At 40.1% G+C, this 19,422-nt stretch overlaps 1 protein-coding gene across 1 annotated transcript in view; it reads right to left on the bottom strand.

Moving 5' to 3' along the window:
- Positions 1–1,292: 1,292 nt before the first annotated feature.
- TTC39A (tetratricopeptide repeat domain 39A) overlaps positions 1,293–19,422 on the bottom strand; it is a 35,899-nt gene continuing 17,769 nt past the window's right edge. Inside the window, exons 9-18 of the mRNA XM_018072368.2 lie at positions 16,938–17,046; positions 16,235–16,302; positions 16,046–16,105; positions 15,101–15,262; positions 13,404–13,495; positions 12,284–12,404; positions 9,591–9,702; positions 6,868–6,982; positions 6,099–6,215; positions 1,293–3,096 (exon numbers count right to left, since the gene is read on the bottom strand). Of these exons, the coding sequence (XP_017927857.1) occupies positions 2,976–3,096; positions 6,099–6,215; positions 6,868–6,982; positions 9,591–9,702; positions 12,284–12,404; positions 13,404–13,495; positions 15,101–15,262; positions 16,046–16,105; positions 16,235–16,302; positions 16,938–17,046 (1,077 nt within the window). The 3' untranslated portion in view covers positions 1,293–2,975. The remainder of the gene's footprint in view (positions 3,097–6,098; positions 6,216–6,867; positions 6,983–9,590; positions 9,703–12,283; positions 12,405–13,403; positions 13,496–15,100; positions 15,263–16,045; positions 16,106–16,234; positions 16,303–16,937; positions 17,047–19,422) is intronic.

The following is a 19,422-nucleotide window of genomic DNA, read 5'->3' as shown; positions in this document are numbered from 1 at the left end:
ATGAATTTCTGCCCCTCCTCGGTCACTGGCAGGAAACTACTTACCAGTGTTAATAAAAAAACTACATAGAAAAAGAAATATAGTTTGTAGGTTTTATGATAAAGGTCCTACCAAGTCCAGAGAGCTCTTTTGTGGCGTATGAGTTAGTAATTTTTGTCTTTGGGTAACATCTCTGGCTTTGCTGAGGACCAGGAAGAGCTGATTGTGGCAATTGTTGGCTAAAGCCTGGTACACAGCGAGGTTTCTCAAGTATCACTCAGTTCAACATTTGAAAGCAGAAGGTAGTGCTCCTTCTGCAATTAAGTGCTCCTGCAGTACTGCTTCCATTTCCTGAATCTTAGGCCTTGCTCCAGTCTCTGATTTGTGATTCCATTAGAATATCCGCTATTTTCCACTAAGTGAACACACTGAACTCTGAGGCTGTTTGAGAACTCACACCAGTTGTGCTTTCCCTAATTCACTGCACTCAGGACCTCCAGGCTGATGAAGCAATTCCCTGTTCTGGAAAGCTGCTCCAGGCAGAATGCAGTAGCCTCAGGAAGAGCAGTGGAAAAACAATCCCAGCATCGACCTTCCAGCCCAGACTGACACCACGGAGTTTTTGATCCCCACCATGGAGGAGCACCAAATGAAGTGAACTGATGAGCAAAGTCATGGTGGGCAATTCAAAATGTAACACATTGAAAAACTTACACAGTGGCAACGTACCAGACCTTCTACTCATCCTTTAGCAAGCAAGGTGCTACTTTCCTTTAGTGAATTCATATTATTAGTCCATAAATCCTTGTTGCATCAGGAAGGTGATTATTTCCTCTTGCTTGGGAACCAAAAAGAGTAAAAGATCACAGTGAACTACAAAGTCCTCAGCTGAAGCTGGAGATCAGGTCCACGATGTCACTGGTGCTGGTGTTCAACCAAAGCTGACTATGAAAATCTTCTGAAGGCTATGAAAACCTTAGAAAAATCATGGGATTTTCATTGCTGCAAAGCATCAGGGAAGCTGGCTGTGTACTGCATAGTATGTCCTTTGTGCAGTGTATCTATGATCAGGGGAAACTCTGTTGTGGGTGAAATTTCAAAGAGGTTTCAGTGGCCTTGAGAAATGAATCTACACTCAGAAGGATTGTTCACTTTCTGCAAAGTAAAATTTATGCTAATTTTCACATGGCATTATTACTTGCTTAGAAGATGCTAAGGCTGCCAAAATATTTGAAAAGGACACAACTAGAAAAAGAGGCATTATATGCAATAATAGAACAAGAAACTTTTTTATTCTATACAAAGAATGACTGAGTTTTTACACTGAAGTTTTGATGTGCTGCACGTAAATAGCGTAACTGTTTATACTGAATTTTATCTGAATTGAGAAATTTATCTGAACTGAATATATCTGAGAAAGTCACTTTATAAAACACATTCTTCACCTATGATTTTGACTTGGAAAGGCTTTTATAAAGGGTGTCTGTTTTTAAGACAATGCAAGTTCTCCTTGTTGAGGAACAGGTGGTTCTGTCTCCTTGCATATTATTTTGCAATTATAAAACAATGTAATTTCCTTAGAGAAGGTAAAAGCAGAGCTATAAACTGTTGATTTTCTCTTCTGCTGGGAACAATCACTTTAGAAAGGACATTCACTGTGAGGTACATAGATATGAATCTTCCTGGCAAACATCTCCATTGGAGAAAAAGGGCTGTCAGAAGACCTCCCATCTCCACCCATCAGAATGGGTCATGGGGAAGAAGCTCTTTCAAAAGGGAGGTAGAAGTGTGCCCCAAAAAACCCATAGGCTTACAAACATAGAACTAGCCTGGAGAACAATAAATATGAGTCAAAGCTGTGTTACAACTGACTTCAGCAGTTTTGCAGCAGTTCCATGGCAGCCAGCACTGTGGAAAGCAGACCCAGCTCATTGCTCTACTCCCAAAGCCACTTACACGGAAAATCTCCCAAAAGATCAATAAAGAGCAAAAAGACAAAGGGCTCCTTTGTACCAAGGGAACCTCCTCCAGCCCCAGCTTCTTCACACAAGGAAGCATCGGCCTCTTTCAACATGGACATCTCCAGCTGGACAACCCTAAGGACACCCATCTTAAGGAACGGAGTGTCACAGGAACCCCTGTATCGCTGTGCAGCCAGAGCAATATTGCTGTTTCTTAAATGACCTTCAAGGACTTGTGCTTTAAATTTGATATAAACTTCAGATCATGTTCATTGTGGCAAAAACATTTTCTAAGAACTCTGCGTGGTCAAGGAAGAAGTGATGCAGTTTTATACTGTCATCACCTTTCCCCCCCACAACCCTCAGTAAATTATTCAGCCACTACAAGCAGCGGACTTGACAGGAAAACCAAATTAAAGTCAAGGTACCAGCATAAGGGAGACCATTCTTTTCACCAGCAAGTTTTTTAAAGAAGCAAAATGTGACTGGTAAAAGGGAACTTCCCATGCACAACTAGAAATGCCCAGGATCCAGAGCTCCTCCCCGATGTGTTCCATGTGCACCGAGATTTTCTCACACCATTCCAACAACGCAGGTACTGGGAAAAAGTGATGCTTCCTTCTCAACTGCTGGCAGCATGGATCCAAACAAACATTTAGAGCTAAATGAGATTAAATCCATGAAACCTGAAGTTTTGTTGTTTGGGGTTTTTTTTCAGTTGTTCCCCTCTCTCGCTAAGCAAAGCTACAACATAATGTTGCAAACGCAAGAAAAAGGCACGCGATTGAAAACTGAATGACACAGATGTAAATATTCAAAAAGCCACTGCTGGAAAAACAATATTCAGGGTTATATGGTTGGTTTGAGAGGTTTTTTGCCATGTTGTTACACGAGATTAACGTTTTATGCATCACCTTTAAAATTTTAAGTTATTTGGCTTTTCACTGACTTGAAAGAGAGGGGAAAATAACTCTAAAGTGTCAGTAATTTTCTGCACCAAAGTTTGCAACAAACAGGACATCAAAGAAGAAAAAGTTACGACACTGCTGAGGCTCCAGAGTGCATTCCATTTTCTGGGGCAGATTTGGCTTGGTGCAGGGCAGCTTGAATCCTGAAATGTGTCCTTGTTTCCATGGAGTAATTCTTGTAGTTTTGTCTAAAACAAAAGCAGATCCACTGTGATGAATATATATATATATATTTAAAACATTTTCAAGTTATCTTTGTATTACTGTTTTAAGCAAAATAACTACAGACAGAAAAAAAGCCTTTCTTCACAAGCTCCTTTGCTGCCTACTCTAAAATACAAGGCATGTGTTCCTGGCCAAACAATGCAGTTCTTTGTTCTTTATTTGTAGTGCCACTGTCTGGCAATTACCAGAAAAATATAGCTTAATAAGAAATTGAATCTGGTCCACTCAATCAAAATATTGAGTCCATATTAATTATCTGTAGCACCCACTTAGTTTACATTCAGAAATTAGATTTCCTCCCCCCTCAAAATATAACTGACAGATGTGAATACAAATATTTTCAGCATTTTAAAAAATAATTTTAATAAAACAGATTCAATTCATCAGGGCCATTTAAAGAAAGTAAAGGGGGAGCAGGGAAGAGAAAAAAGAAAGAGAGAAGAGAAGCTGTCCTGAACCAGAAGAGGGAAACGCTCCACCTCCATCCTATGGTTGCCAATGATAAGCACTGTGTGTTGGAAGTAAAGCCAGACAATTTGCTGCCCCAGAAGCTTGGAAAGAGAAAGTGGGCACACATGAGGCTCTGTATCAGCTTTTGAGGAGGAATACACCAGGCCCAAGGAAAAACTGGCAGGACTTCCACCACACACATCTAGTGGCTGGCTCGGCTCGGCACTGTCACCTGCATATAGTCTCCAGTAGCTCTGTCATGCTCTAAAAGAGTTACTGGAACATTCAAAGAATCTGTATTATCATGGAAAAGCTTATATAAAAAAAGAAAAATTGCCCCTGGACCACATAGAAAGTGCAGATCCTACTTAATAGGAATTAACATGTCAGCTCCTGCAGGATGGATACAGAATCCAGATACCAAAGAGGGATTAGACCATGCTAATTTTCTTTTAGAAGATATTTGTCATCTTTACAGAAACATAACATTAAGTATTAAGCTCTGTATACCTTAAAAGCATTTCAGTTCAAAATTCATAATTCCAGCCAAGCATGGTATCTGTCACCATGGCAGTCTCTTGCTGAAAACAAGGAATTCCACACCCATGCTACACCAGCTTATAATTTTGTGTATGCAACACCCAAGAGGTTGACTGAGAAAAGGAGGTGACTGGGTTCTGCTGTGTGCTGATCTAAAACCCTTTGGAGTTTTTTTTTTTTCCTTAAATTAAGTAGATTTTGTCATGCAGAGTTAGTACTTCTCATCAGCACGCTGATATTCTTGTTTGTAGCTCACAGCCAAACAAACAGAAACACTTCCACGCATGACCAAGCCAAAACTGTTTATCATCTCGTTCCACTCTTTCTCCCAGAGTTGAAAATTCCAGCCAGCAGCAGTATGTGGATTTAGGTCAAGCAAATCAAGCGTCATGCACCAGCCAAGTGCTCGCCTGCTCTCCTGCCAACTGCAAACATAATTCTGCACTCCCGAAACCCACCGCGGCCAACGCGCTTCTCCCCCTCGAGGCTGCCAAGACATTCAGTTTGTAGCTGAAAGCTTATAAATCAAAGCATTTTAATGCCACAGGTGGAAGTGTAAGGACTGCACCTTTTTTTTTAGGACTGACTGAAATACCGGGGGGGGTTTTGTGGTGGATCGTTGTTTCTGTGGGGGTTTTTATATCATTACAGCCTCCGCGAGTTCTTTGGGCCCAGCAAGTCTGAGTATCAGCTTTCATACACTGGGCAACAACAAATTTTTTGGAGCTGCAGTCTGCTGGTGCTCCCCTTTAAGCCAGACACCTTCCCTTGAGGGGATCTGGGACACTAAGAGCTGTCAGGGAAAGGTGCAGTGGCCGAGCAGCAAGAGACAGAAGTTCCAGCTGGAACAAGCAGCTCCGAATCATTATTTTCTAGATCTCTTTTTACTAGAGATTTGAACAAAGGAAATTAGGACAGGAGAGGCATGTTTAGAGGAATGTGAAGCCAACTGAAACACTTTCCATTGCACTTTGCTAATGCAATTTTTGCTGCTCTTAATATCTTCCATGAGTTTACAAGCACAAGCAGAGAAGATTAAGGATTGCAGTATTTTAATTTTTGTGCTGACAGGCTTTTGGCATAATCTTTGGTAGGCTGATTCGCCACTCTGTCTTGCAGAGAGGACTGATTTGGAACAAAAAAAAAAACAAACCATAAAAACTCTGTCTGACCTCTCTGGAACTGGGGGCAGACCCCAGTTTTGTAGCTGCTCACACCTGTGGCAGTGACTCTCTGCACTGGGAAGGTGCAGACATCTGGACTCGTTCAGGATCCAGAGAGGTGAACTACCCCTGCTGCTGCTCGAAGAGGGCAAGTGTTGTTTAGGTTGGATTCTCTCCCTCCCCACCACTGCCAAAATTTTGGCTCAGCATAGAAGTAAAGGTTCAGACAGAGGCAAACCCTGTATTTTGTTAATTTTATAATAAAGAACACACACGATCAAGTCCAACTCCCTGATAAACCTACTTTGCTAGAAAAATCAGTCACATAAAATAGCAAAAGTAGGTGGTTTAGTTGCTTTTCAGATGCAGATGAAACAATACAAAGATACTAAATGCAACCTGAAGCATTATCTTAAGTGTATTTCATCAAGGAACAGGCCCTGCTAGCCTTTAATTAAAGTAATGCTATTTTAGCCATAACACAGAGCTTTGATTTCATTTTATACATCTTTTATGAATAAGTAAAAGATTATTACATTTTGTTACACATGGATTATTTCTTATGGAAGCCTCTGACATTACAATTAACATATTTAAATTTTTTTTTGCTCTTCTCAGAATTGATGTTTAAGACCCAGAGTGAACAAACCTAACACCTACCACTGGCAAAGTCAAACCAAAACTAAGGCATGCATCCTTCCTCTGAAAAATTGAAATGAGTTTCCATGATATTAATGAAATGTTTCTGCTTCCTGCTAACCAGGAAAATACCAAACTGACTCATCAGACATCAACACGGGCTTTTCACTTACTTTGCTTTTTCCAGAAGTTTTATTGCTTCTTCTCTTCTATCTTGGTCTAGATACAGTATTGCCAGCTCCAGCAAGGCATTTGGAATTAGATAATGATCATATTTTATCTTCTTCTCACTGCATTGGAAGAGAAATAGCCTGGAGACCTTGAAATGATATATTGTTTCCCTCATTTAACAGCTCCATACACGAATAAGCAGGAGATTAGCTAAGATCAGAAGGAGCAATCAATCTCTATTATGACACTTGTCATGTTCCCTACCCCAAGATACCTTCCGGGTTATTAAATGTGTATTTTGCATAAGCATCCTACACAATATGTACAATCTCGGGATTAGAAAATAAAGCCTTTATTATCAGGGAAGTGTTAGAAAAGATGACAATATTATGAGCTGCATCCATGTGAACTGACAAGCAGAGAGGTCATTCAGAAGTTCCAAGTGTAATCCTGCTGCCACCTGTCTCTGCAAACTGCACTTGGCTTTTTGGGTACAGCTCCTTCATGACTGGGAAGAGGAAGGGGGCAAAAAAAGGTAGAGCGGTACCTTAAAAGTTTATGCATCTATAGTCCCCTAAAAGGAGAAAATACTTCAATAAAAATTGCAGATTTGAAATTCTTCAACACATGGCTAAAAAGGAATTAAAATTGAAATTCCTTGAAATAAATACCAAAGGTGCTGCAGTCCTCTCCCTTCTATTCATATCATGGCTGCATCTCCTCTTACTTGAAACTCAAGAGCTCTCCTACATGCCAGGTATGAAAACTTACTTTAAATAGATGTAATTAAAATGTTCTTCTGCTTCTGAGATCTTGCCCAAATGCTTGAGGCATAATCCCTTTAACAGCTTTATCACACACCGGTCATCTGCTAGTAATTCTGTAGCTGCAGGATGGAATAAATGGCACATTTTAGAAAACTCTAGAACAGAAGAGGCTTTCCTACCCTGTAGGGAAACTTCTACAAAGGCAAGTGTGAGCACAATCCATTTATTGGGTCACAGGGCAGAAGGAACTAATTGGTGAATTTAATTTAAGGCAGAGACAAACAAACATCGACCTTTTCATAAATCAATCAAACTTTGTCTAAAAATTGTTGGGCTGTTCTTTCCTTCCCTACTCCCACTGAAAGGCTACCCCACTGTTCTGACACCCAAAAACTAATTTAAGGTGTTAATTTTGTAAATACTGAGGCTCAATTTGTAATCTCTCGACCTTTATTGCCCTTTAGTAGGTACAGCTCTTCTTCCTTGATTTCTAGTCACATGGCCTATTCATAGGCAAGTGTTTTAACAATTCTCCACCTTTGCTTGGCTAAAAAAAATATATATGAAATTTGCTACCTGCACCTCCCATCTCCTCATCTTCCTACCACACCTTCTTTACACCTCTTCTGAGTATTTACTTCTAATTATGAGTGCCTGGTTCGAAGTCATTACTATCAACACTCCTCCTTCATCAGAACATTTCTGCACATTTCAAAGCAAACATCTGGCTTTTCCATAGCCAATCCATATAGGCAGCTTAATCTTAAAGTTTACAAGCAAAATCTACAGCCTGCTTAATCATTTCCAATTCATGAAATCCTAACTAAAAAGAATTTCTACAAAACGTGTGATACTGCATCTGATGCTATTGAATGCCATCCTGTTTTCACTGCTCCAAGCCTTACCTGGTTCTTCACTTATCACTCCAGCTGATTAAATGCTGGCACAGACTGCACGAAACAGCTGCTTCCCTCTGGAGTATTGAGTCGGAGGCCTTGGTCCTACAGCTGGAGTCACCTCTATTGCAAATTCCCACAAAGGCTCCTATATATATAAGTCACCAAAACAAATCCCAGGGAAGATGCCCAAAGACTATCCAGCAAACTAACTTAGAAGAAACAGGCAAGAGGGCAAAGGTTGCCACGCTGAGTATGTGCACAGTGAGATGACTCAAGGCCATGGAAGAATTATTTCATAAGAATTAAAAAAAAAAAAACACCAAACCAACAGTTGCCTCCTCTTCTGGACATCTGTCCCAAGAACATGTCCACAGGCATGTATTTCCTCTGCTTATATCCTACAGACTGCCCTGGACTGTGTCAGCAAACATTTAGGAACCTCTGCTAGATGCAAACCTGATATGCATAATTGTATTTCTAGACGTTACTTCTGCTAAAAGCCTTGCTTTTACATCTTACATGGTATAATGTGCTAGAAGCACATGCTCAGATGCATCTTTTTATACTGCTAGATTCTTTTAACTGTAACTCAGAGAAAATACTTGAATACATAATAGCTTAGATCTGAATCCTGTCAGGAAAGCTCAAGGAAAGCACAATGCTTGGAAACAGCAAGTCAATATTTGGAACAGGCAATACTTTAAATTGTTGGTGTGTTTGAAATATATCCTACTTTTTGATTACATGTCCTCCTCACAGTGTTCTATAAACATGAATCAGCTACAGATCCCTGCAAAATCCAGCCTTATCCACAATTTGTCAAATGAGGAAAAAAAAGGGAACAGAGAAATAATTCGCTTACTCGAAATAATGTAGCAAAATGGGTGACAAAGAAAGTGAAAGGGTCAAAGGCCTTTTCCTAAGATGTCACCTTCACTGAAAATATTTTCCCTGCTCTCTTATGCAATTAATTAAAAATAAATAATTTTAGCCAGGCTTTCAGGCAATTCTCTCAAATCTTGTGTAACAGACTGTGCACACGAAGACCAAGGCCCTAGAAAAGACTGCAATGCAGTGTTTTAGCCTATATTCCTTTGTCAACAGGGGCTTGATCCTTTTGCAGGAAGGTGGTATATAATAGTAAAAAGATCAAATATCAAGCAAGGGAAAGCTTTGTGAGAAAAGATGTGCAGACTGGTTGTACTCCCACAGGAACTGTGAAAGACTGACAAGAAATAAACATCAATTCCACTTTCTCATGTATAGCTAATTAACAGACTGACAGAAAATGTGGCAGCAGAGCCTGTTTCAGTTCAATCCTATCTTATGCTCATTCATAGTGCAAAGGAAGCCCACCCTTGATATCCCAGATTTCTATAGTATTCTGGTGACACCAGACCATTCAGCCCAAGGTCACACCATAAACTGGCAGCACTTTTTAAAACAGAAGACCAACTTGTCTCCTATTTATTCTTCAAAATAGAAATACAGTATCTGAGGCTAACAAAGCTTCATCATCCAAAAAACCAAGCCAACACATGCTCTGATTTTGATCTACCAAAATAAACAGTCCTTTAATACATGTCATAAACCATTCCTAACACACATCCACACATCCATGGATGGAAAATCACTTGCTATTATTGTAAGTTATTGCTATATTAAAAATAAAAAAATATTCCTATCTGCATAAACAGTTTATGGTTTCATTATCTATGTTCCTCCTATGATCCCATTACCTTCACTAATGAGTGTTTCTCTCTATTCACAGATAATATCTTTAGCTATTGCACTATAAAATAACTGGTTAAACCCTATCACTGATTACCTGAACTTCTTGCCAATGCTTCTTCTGCTTCAATTAAAGTCTCTAACATGCCTTCTGTTAAGTTGGGACATTTTCCAATTACAGCATAGCCATTCCAGATATACATCATTTCCTAGGGTCAGGGAGAAATGACAGCATCATTAATTACAGTTCTGCCTAAATGTAGTTGTCAAATACTTTAGTTCATCTCTGCATGATGAAAACGTTACAGGTTCCTTAAATAAAGTCAGTTTGTCAAAACATATTTTCTTTGTAACTGAAAACTTGTTACACGGGTTTTCAGAACAAATTAGCTCTGGGAGACAACTAAAGAGTTGCTTACTACACACAATACAAGGGAGATTGCTTGAATAGAATGCAAACACCATCTCACTTACAGATGAAGCAGGTAGCAACAAACCAGACTGGAAACATTCAGGCACAAGGTTAACTGTCCCTTCGTTAAAGTCTCCTCTGGTTTTTCAGTTCTGTCCTAGCCAGGGCAGTAATAACCACAAATAGCTGAAATGTATTGCTTCCACAGAAAAATATGAAATCTCAGGACAGCAAAACAAAAGAAAAAGAAAACCAACCCCCCTAACCTTTAAGCCAAGATTCAAACAAAACAGCAAAATTTTAAAACTGAACTGTAAGCCTCTTACATTTCTCAGGTTTGTTTGGTGTACCCACAGAAAGCAACTTCTTTATTACTCAACTGTTCTAAAAGTATATTTTACTAAAAACTATTGGTTCAATTCCTCTTTGTTATTGGGGTTCTCTCTTACAGTATATGACCAGATCAAATGTGCCCATTGCCACTGGCAATCATAAAGGATGGAAATGTTACATAGGCTTATGACTGGCCCTCATGACAAGTTGTTTAATGATAGATTCACAGAACATCCTGAGTTGGAAGGGACCCACAAGGATCATCAAGTCCAGCTCCTGGACCTGCACCAGAGCACCCCAAGAATCCCACCATGTGCCTGAGAGTGTTGTCCAAATGCTTCTTGAGCTCCAGCAGGTCTGGGGCTGTGATCACTGCCCTGGGAAGTCTGTTCCAGTGCCTGACCACCCTCTGGGGGAAGAAACTTTTCCTAACAGCCACCCTAAACCTCTCCTGACTCGGCTTCATGCCATTCCCACGAGTTCTGTCACTGGTCACCAGAGAGAAGAGATCAGCGTCCAATCTATTTATTCTATTTATTTATATGACCTAGTCTGTGTTTAAATTAAAATAAAATTTCTACATAGAATAACTGAGTTATGTAACTACAGTACAAAAATCTGTCAGGCTAGAATAGCTGAAACAGCATGTTAACCCCAGTCACTGCTGCTTTCACCATCTGGTCTCTATTGATTGGAAAACCTGTGCTGAGCTTACTGTACCTAGTGCAGATTCATTAACATGGTTTTGAAACAGAAGTATTCAAACCACATTCATTCCTGGGTAAATCCTCGAGCTAAGACTTGCTTGAGAATTCGCTCTTCTCAGCAAGCCCCTTGATAATGAAAAGAAAAATCCTGGAGATGAGATTCTGCCCCCAATTCCACATCCATAAAGTGCTTTTATCTGTTCAGCTGCGGCACCTGCTGCCTCAGAAACGCAACTGCACAGTGGCCAAGGACACAGTGCCCGGCTGCTCCAGGGAGAGATCCTGGTACAGAAACCTGCTCTGCCAAAATCCCACTAGGATAGCCCAGCCAAACCCCAGGTGCGTGTGCTTCTTCCTCTCTGAAACCTGAAAGGCACGTCAAAGTAACCTAATTATTTCTCTCACTTCAGCCTTATTAGTGGAACGTGGCCCCCAGTGAATACCCACGGCTCTGCTGTAACAACTCTGTTTCTTCAGAAGGCACAGTGTCACATCCCCACTGGTGGGCTGTGAAGTGGCTACTCACTGGGGTCTCCAAGAAGCTCTCGTTGTTCTGGCATTTTTTAAAGAGTATTTACTAATTATCCATCTTTTTCTCAAACACAACAGCTCAAGGCACAGCAGAGGTTAACACCACTGCACTTGGCAAACCTGTGGACTCAAAACCCTTTTATGTTCTTCTACATGTTCTTTGTAGATAGATTTTTTTAAGTGCACCATGAACAAGGCAGTGGGTGCCTCATGCAGCTGTTCTCATCTGGCCACAGGGAACTGCCCAGCATCACAGGGCAAAAAAAATTAAACAAACAAACAAAAAAATCTACAGTTGCAATGGCTCTCTGAAGTGGCCAAAGGATCGTTTCATCCCGGCACCCGTGAGGAGCTCTGGAGAGCAAACTGCAAACATTCAGGGGCACATTAAACAGATGCTTACAGGCAGTCCCCAGTTCTTGCTTTGTTTCCTTGACACCTCCCCTCACTTGTACCTTAAAGTCTTCTGTTAGTAAATGACACGTGACAAAAGAGACCCAGGGCAAAGTTCCTCAAAAGGGAAGCAAAAGAAAGCTGTTGGGAGCACGCTGGTCTATAGCTGGAATAATGAGTTACACATGCAACACATTTACGTGTCACAAACAACTGGCTCAGTTCCCTGTGGCTGGTGCATGCCCCAGTTTTACAGCATTCCTCGCATTCATTTGGCTTTGCTTTGGGAACATTCCAGTCTCCTGCAGAGGTTTTACCTTAGAAACATGGAAAGACACTATTCTAATTATCTCGGGTTTATTTCTATAAATTAAGATGTTGAAAAGGGTACGTGTGTGGATACCTCTAACTTACCAAAGGTGGAACAGGCAAAGGAACAGGGTTTGGAGAAAGATACCGTCGCGCTTTCCGAATTGCAAACTTTTCTGTAGGCAAAGATTTCCCTGCAATTTTCAGTTTCAGAGTGGGAACAATCCTGAAAGTATAAAGGAAAACACAAGGACTTTTCCCTCTGTGAAAAAACCCCGAACATTCAAACTTAAAAGAAAAAAAAAATCAAACCAAGGAGAACTTAAACAAGCTGTTGCACACTGGGCTATTGCTACCTCTGGGAAGCTGAGCAATACATACTCACAGAAGCTGTCTTTATGCAGGGCACATTTATCTCTAGGCTTCCTCTTTAATGAAGCAGGAGAAGGACTCTTCCCCACTGAAAGATTAAATTAGATGATGCACCAAACTTAAAAAGGGCCCATCTCTCTTCACAGACTAAGAAAGAGGCAAGCCAGCTTCTGTAAGTCTTCCTCCCATTCTCCCCAACTAAAACTATTCACTTCATAATGGATCCCCAATTCAGTAAAATCTGCTTGTAATGATTATAAAAGACAGAGAAAACCTGAAAAGTATCATGTTGTAAGCACATTTAAAAAAATAAAGATATTTAGGTTTTATATAAAAATTGTAAACCCCAAAGTAATCAGATTTTCTTTGCCCCAGCAAGATTTAGGCATTTTTGAGCTTACATTAACACAGTGAGATTATCACTCGCATTTAACTCTTTTTTTATTCCTCTTGAACTCAAAACCCAAGAATCAAGTAGTGCTGATATTCCCACTAAAGGAGAACACACATCTTGCAGCACAATTCATGGAAGGCTTTCACATCTTACATGCCATTTTGATTAAAGGAAACAACTAGAAAAGAATATGACTATTACATGGAACAGCAGCAGCCACTGTATGACTGATAGATCTCACACCCTTTCCCTAAAGTATTTCCAGGCCAGGAGGAATCTGTTGTCTGAACTCAGGGTCCACTTTAGTCTAAAGGACATTTAACTCTGCCATTTCTTACCAATCCAATGCTATTTGCACAGATCTTCAAATCTGCACAATGAATATTTTGCCTCTCTTCCCCCAACACTGTGGTGTGAAAAGACAGTGAACTGTTGTAACTGTGAGCTTGCAAATTTTACCTAAATAATTCAGCTTCACTGTCTCCAAAAGGGCTGCAGTCATCTGGTCCAAACATACTGAGATAAGCAGCTTTCATGTAAATATAAGTAGCCTGCAAATGCAATGAAGAATATCTATAAAGAAAAATGAATTTACAGCATCATCTTTATTGACATAAAGCACAAACCAGCAACAAAGTGGCAGTTGCTGCTTTTGCTCACAATCTTATAAAAATTTAAGCAAGAGGTATTTTAGAAATTGAATACAGAACATTGGTTTTAAATCACGTATGTCTTTGTTTACTTTGTATCAGCTTATAGTTTCTGTCCATATTCCAAGAACAAATCTCGTGCTTGTGTAAATAAGTTTTTAATACTCTTAAGTATACATGCTAGAAAACTTACAAAAAGGTCATGCTCAGAGAAAAAATTAATACTATACAGTCTATGTGTCCAATCACAATTTGCTAACATATCCTAAATTCTAGGTTCTAGAGTTCTAGAGTCGTTCCCTGTGGACTTCAGGAGAGCAGACTTTGGTCTCTTCAGGAATCTGCTTGGTAGACTACCATGAAATAAGGCCTTGGAGGGAAGAGGGGCCCAAGAAAGCTGGTTAATATTCAAAGATCAGCTCCTCCAAGCTCTGGAGAGATGAATCCCATCAAAGAGGGAGTCAGGCAAAAACATCAGGAGGCCTTGTGGATGAACAAGAACAAACTCAGACACAAAAAGGAAGCCTACAGAAGGTGAAAGCAAGGACAGGTAGCCTGGGAGGAACACAGAGAAATTGTCTGAGCAGGCAGGGATCAGGTTTTTAGGAAGGCTGAAGGCCTGATGTCTGGCCAGGGACACCAAGAGCAACAAGGAAAGATCCTATAGGTATGCTGGTGATAAAAGGAAGACTAGAGAAAACGTGGGCCCTCTCTGGAAGAAGAAAGGAGACCAGGTTACCCAAGATCTGGGGAAGGCTGAAGTACTCTGACTTTTTTGCCTCAGTCTTCATCACCAAGTGCTCCAGCCTCACTGCCCAAGTCACAAAAGGCAAAGGCAGAGAGTGGGAGAATTAAGAACTGTCTGGTGTAGGAGAAGTTTGGGTTCAAAATCATCGAAGGAACCTGAAGGTGCACAAGTTCATGGATCCTGAGGGAGTTGGTGGATGAAGGTGCTTAAGCCACTGTTCATCATTAGTTGGGAAGTCATGGCAGTCCAGGGAAATTCCCACTGACTGAAAAAGGGGAAATGTAATCCCCACTTTTAAAACAGCAAAAAGGGAAGATGAAGGGAGGAAAGTTACCAGGATTCTAGATAGAAGAGCTTCTCCCTTTCAGATGTGCAGGGTTAGGCACCACTTCTAATTAAACTTATTATCCTGGAGGCACCGCCATGGCTCGCCCCACTCATCACCAGAAGAGCTCATATCCATAATGTGATGAAAGAAATGGCAACTTGTGCCATTAATTGCACTTTGTTGATGACACAACCAGTGAATACACAGCAGAACCTCTTCAACAAGCTGATCTTCATCTCCCAGCTGGGCCCAAAAGATTTCTGCTTGCCCACAGTCTGTTCAGATTTGAATGTTTGCAGTTCACATCACTCTATAAAAACCACGGAGGGCCAGGTTTTACTTTACAATCTCTATTGTTGAAGCTACAGAAAGTCAACTCGACTGAAAGTTAATAGATACTACAGGGCCTTTCACCCTTCTGCTCACTCACCTTTGACCAAGTGTTCTCTTTGCTCAGGAGGTCTGCATAGAAGAAAGCCATCTTCCACTGGCGCTTGTAGGTGAAGCACCACATCAGCTCCCAGTAACACATGTGATGGAACTGCTTCCAGTACTGCTGAGCCTCGCAGCATTCCTCATACCTATTGACTGCCTGCACACAGACATTTCCAAACACTGCCTTAGTCATGTGTAAGTGCACAAACAGCAGTGCTGTAACAGACACTGGGGCTCCAGGGTCTGCCCACATGGCTCCTGCAACTTCCAAATTATTAACAGCCCAGTATTTCCCAAAATCACATCTGCTGGTTTCACACACACAAGAGATTCTTGGTTACACAGTCATCAACTTGCTAACACCATTAGCAAGTTTACCCTGCCACACATCTCATTCCTGGAAGTTATAAAAATTCTAAGCATAATCAAAATTAATGTTTGTGTCTAGGGAAATTAGGAAACCGAAGGCAGAGGACAGATGCTCAGCTGACATTTATTGCTGTGGTTCCACGGATTTCAAGGGAGCTACTGCCCTGCACACCAGCTGATACCCTGTCTCAGAGTATTTGGGACATGCATTCTCCATCTCCATAATTCTTTTAAGTCTTGTATGACTCTCCACTCAGACTGAAGGCAAAGGATTACCACTGGGTCTTACTAAAGGCACAACTTGCTTCAGGATAGGAAAGACAATGAAAAAACTGTGTCATTAATACTGGTGGACTAGATTAGCACCACAAATTGAGAAGGGTAGTAAAATGAGGTGGACAAACAAGTTAGTCAAAATAATTTTCAAAATTCCTATTTGTAATTCATGAACTACAAATTACATATAGGCCAAAGCCACAGGAAGCATTGGCCAAAAAGGAAACATCACTCCTGGAGGAGTTTTTCCAAAGCTTTTGAAATTTAATTTCCCAAGAGCAAAACGATTACTTACCGCATCAATATTACCCTTTAGTGTTTCTATCCTGCCTGCAAAAAACAGGAATATGGCTCCCTGTAATAAATAATAATAAAAATACAAGTATTCTGTAACAGTTTTCAAGCTGACCATACAGTCTAGATCTTTGTTATTTGGCAAGAAAACATTAAACAATCATACCAAATAAATTAGGATTCATTTTACCTTTGGATAGCGAGCCAAGTAAGGCTTAAGTAGTCTTTCTGCCTCCTCAACATTTCCTTTTCCTGTCCCTAGAATGCATAAAAATGCAAGTGATAAAAATAGTTAGGAAACAAAGAGGAAAAAAAAACCAGGAACGCAAGGTACTGATTATCCATCCTCAGTTGGCCAACACGTAGGTTCCTCTCTCTGCTAAGTAAGGCATAAAACCAGGTTGGTGCTGCACTAAGGAAACAAACAGGAAGCCCCAACAACATTGTTCTTACTGACTTGAAAACCCATGTGTAGACAAACATTTTGTAGAATGTTTTAGCAGGAGATAACAGAGAAGTATGTGTCAGTGGGAAGCTATCACCTCCCCCAAAAATTCAGGGATGACATACAAACATGAACAATGAATCCATCACTTACAGCCATTATTTTAACCTCCCAATTAATGCATCTGACAACTGAAGTCAAATTTAGCTCTCACAGCTTCCTTGGTTATCCCCATTATCTCCCTTCTTATTTGTTAAACAAACCTCCATCTTGAAAATTAAGACACTCTTCAGTTATAATCACTATTTTAAAATGACCCACAAAGGAGTTACATTTAATCTGGTTACGAATAAACAAGTCACCAACAAATAAGTGATGGAATAGTCTTTTTCCCCCTTGTGTCCCACAAGAACTAATCAAATCCAAGAGTTATTATAAACAATCTTACCTAACACAAAGGTCATGAAAGTATGATAGCAAAGCAACAGCATGGTACACAGCACCGACCTAAAGCTGTATGATGATGCTCCTTCTTGAAGCTGCAGCAGACCATGTTCCTGTGCAAACAGAGAGAGGGGGACAAAGCATTGGAAAAGATCCAGAGCTGAGTTTTGCTAATTTAACTTCTGCAGTGTCATCTTCAGATTGCTCACTCACCAAATTCCCAAAAAGGCACTGACATACATTGCTTACACAGCAGTCGAAGGTTAAAATACACATATTAATTTATCTAATAGTTTTTCATGGAATTACTGTGTAACCTGGAAGATACCTGATGACAGAGCAGCAACTTGGGATGTATTACATGGTTAACATAAGAGAATAAGAGAATTTATCACTACCATCCAAGTTCTGCTAAACAGCATTCCAGAGAAAAACAAAGAGTTTTTAAAAGCAAGGTAAACCCCAAATATCACCATTGTGCAGTGTATCCATGTTTGTTGAGGTTCACTAGACAAGCAAGTTAAAGGTATTAAGGAAAAAAAATCTGCAACTAGCAGAGCAAAAGATATCAGGGTAAAAAGATGTTTTTAAGCATGCCAAGAACAAAAAGAGCTTTGCAACAATTATTGGCCCACTACCACCAGTGGAAAAATACAAAAAGAGTATTTCTGTTCCCTTTTGGAAGAACTAAAGCAATCAAGTATAACGCCACATTCATATTCAGTGACAGCATGATGGATAACCAACTTCAAGGATTCAAGTTCCTGAGGCAAGAGCATTTATCAGCCCATTCCAGGACTGGTTCCATCATATCAACAGCAAGATTATAAATATGCAAATGTATCAAACATGAGATCTGCCTATTAGTAAATATGCACAGTAAGACATCCACTGTGTGCTGGGGAAAATTCTGTCTAACAGTTACATGATCAAAACAGATTTATGTGCTTTGTGTGCCCTTGCTGACTGAGGGGTGTTACACTACCACAGTTTTATCGCTTACTGTGTAAACACTGAAGCCTGTAATCATACTTTCATTTTCATCACACACATATTTTTTCACTTAACTAGTGTAGTTAAGTGTTTTCACATGAATACAGTTTTTTGTGGTTTTTTTTTTTAATCTTAATTTACAACATTAATTACTGTCACAGGGGAAAATACAACTCATATTTGCAGGTCTATTATAACATCTAGTTGGGACAAAATAATGAAAATAATGACTTGCATGACACTACAGAAGAAATTAAAATACAGTAAAATCACTACTGAAAAATCAATGACTTAATGGAAACCAAGTACTTTGCAAAATAAAACCCACTTCATTTTCTTCTGAGAGCACAAGTTTAATTGATACAAATAAGTAACAAAACATGATGTATTGAACTTCTGCAAACTGCCCAGATGAAAACCACAAATATTTGGATTTTTTAAAAAGTAGCACTTTGAGGTAGAAGACAAAATATTCTATGGAATGAATTTTGGCAGAAAAATATTCCAAAGTAGATTTCCAAAGTACATTTTTCTGCGGTGAAAAGTTTCAAGTTTGATATTTCTCTGAGCCTTTACTGACATTGGCCTTACAGTATTTGGTATCTTCCACATAATACAGAAATACATATGAATGCAAATAGCACTAAGAATGATTCAGAAACAAATTTTGTTAGTCATACAGAATAATTTAATCATTTGTCAAAGCTGATCTCACATATTTTAGTCTCAAAAGCATGTTTTATCAGAGCCAAACACAAAGTTATCATCTGTATGGACAAGGAACAAAGCCACACCCTGGACAGCAGTAACTGGGAAGTAAATGGGTTAAGAACATTGTCCCTTCATCAGAACAGGGCTGCAAATCTGACACACTTAAGCCCAAATTCTCAAACTGAGTAGTTACACAGGCATGGGAAGCTCACCAAGCAAGTCAGTTCACTTCGTGCTATGTCAATAATCCTATTTTGTTCAGAAGAGTTATTAAAGAGTGTTTACTTTTCACTCTGCCACTCGAATATCCCAAACTTTCTATATTAAAGTTACAACATAATCAGTAGACACAGATTGAATAAAAGAAATATAGAAGTAGTTGTTATTAGTATTACAACACTCGCTTGCAGAAAACGCTGCAACAAAGCTGCTTCTCCTCAAAAACACTCTTGCAAATTGCTGCTGTTAAAATCAGATCCCCAGGAAGGTAGGAAGATGAAGGGTTGTCCCTGGGAAACATGTTTTACATCCCACACTCAGTCAGCTGGCCTCCCTAGGCTCCCTCTGTGGCTGGCTGAGACAGAGGTAGCTCCTCCAAGGAACAATTTGGCACAGAAGCCTGGGTCAGACATGAATCACCTTTTCAAGCACACACCCTTTCTCCACAGGGAGCCTCCAGAGATTAGCCAGCAAACCTCATTAGCCAAGGGAGGTGCCATGAGCTGGGCACTGTGCTGCTCACCGGGATCAAACTGAGGATCTCAGAACCAGAGCACAGGCAGCAA

Source organism: Manacus vitellinus, unplaced genomic scaffold (assembly GCF_001715985.3).
Source record: "Manacus vitellinus isolate BGI_N305 unplaced genomic scaffold, ASM171598v3 scaffold_21_pilon, whole genome shotgun sequence".
In the NCBI taxonomy this organism is placed as follows: domain Eukaryota; kingdom Metazoa; phylum Chordata; class Aves; order Passeriformes; family Pipridae; genus Manacus; species Manacus vitellinus.
This window is presented reverse-complemented; position numbering and strand designations above follow the sequence as displayed.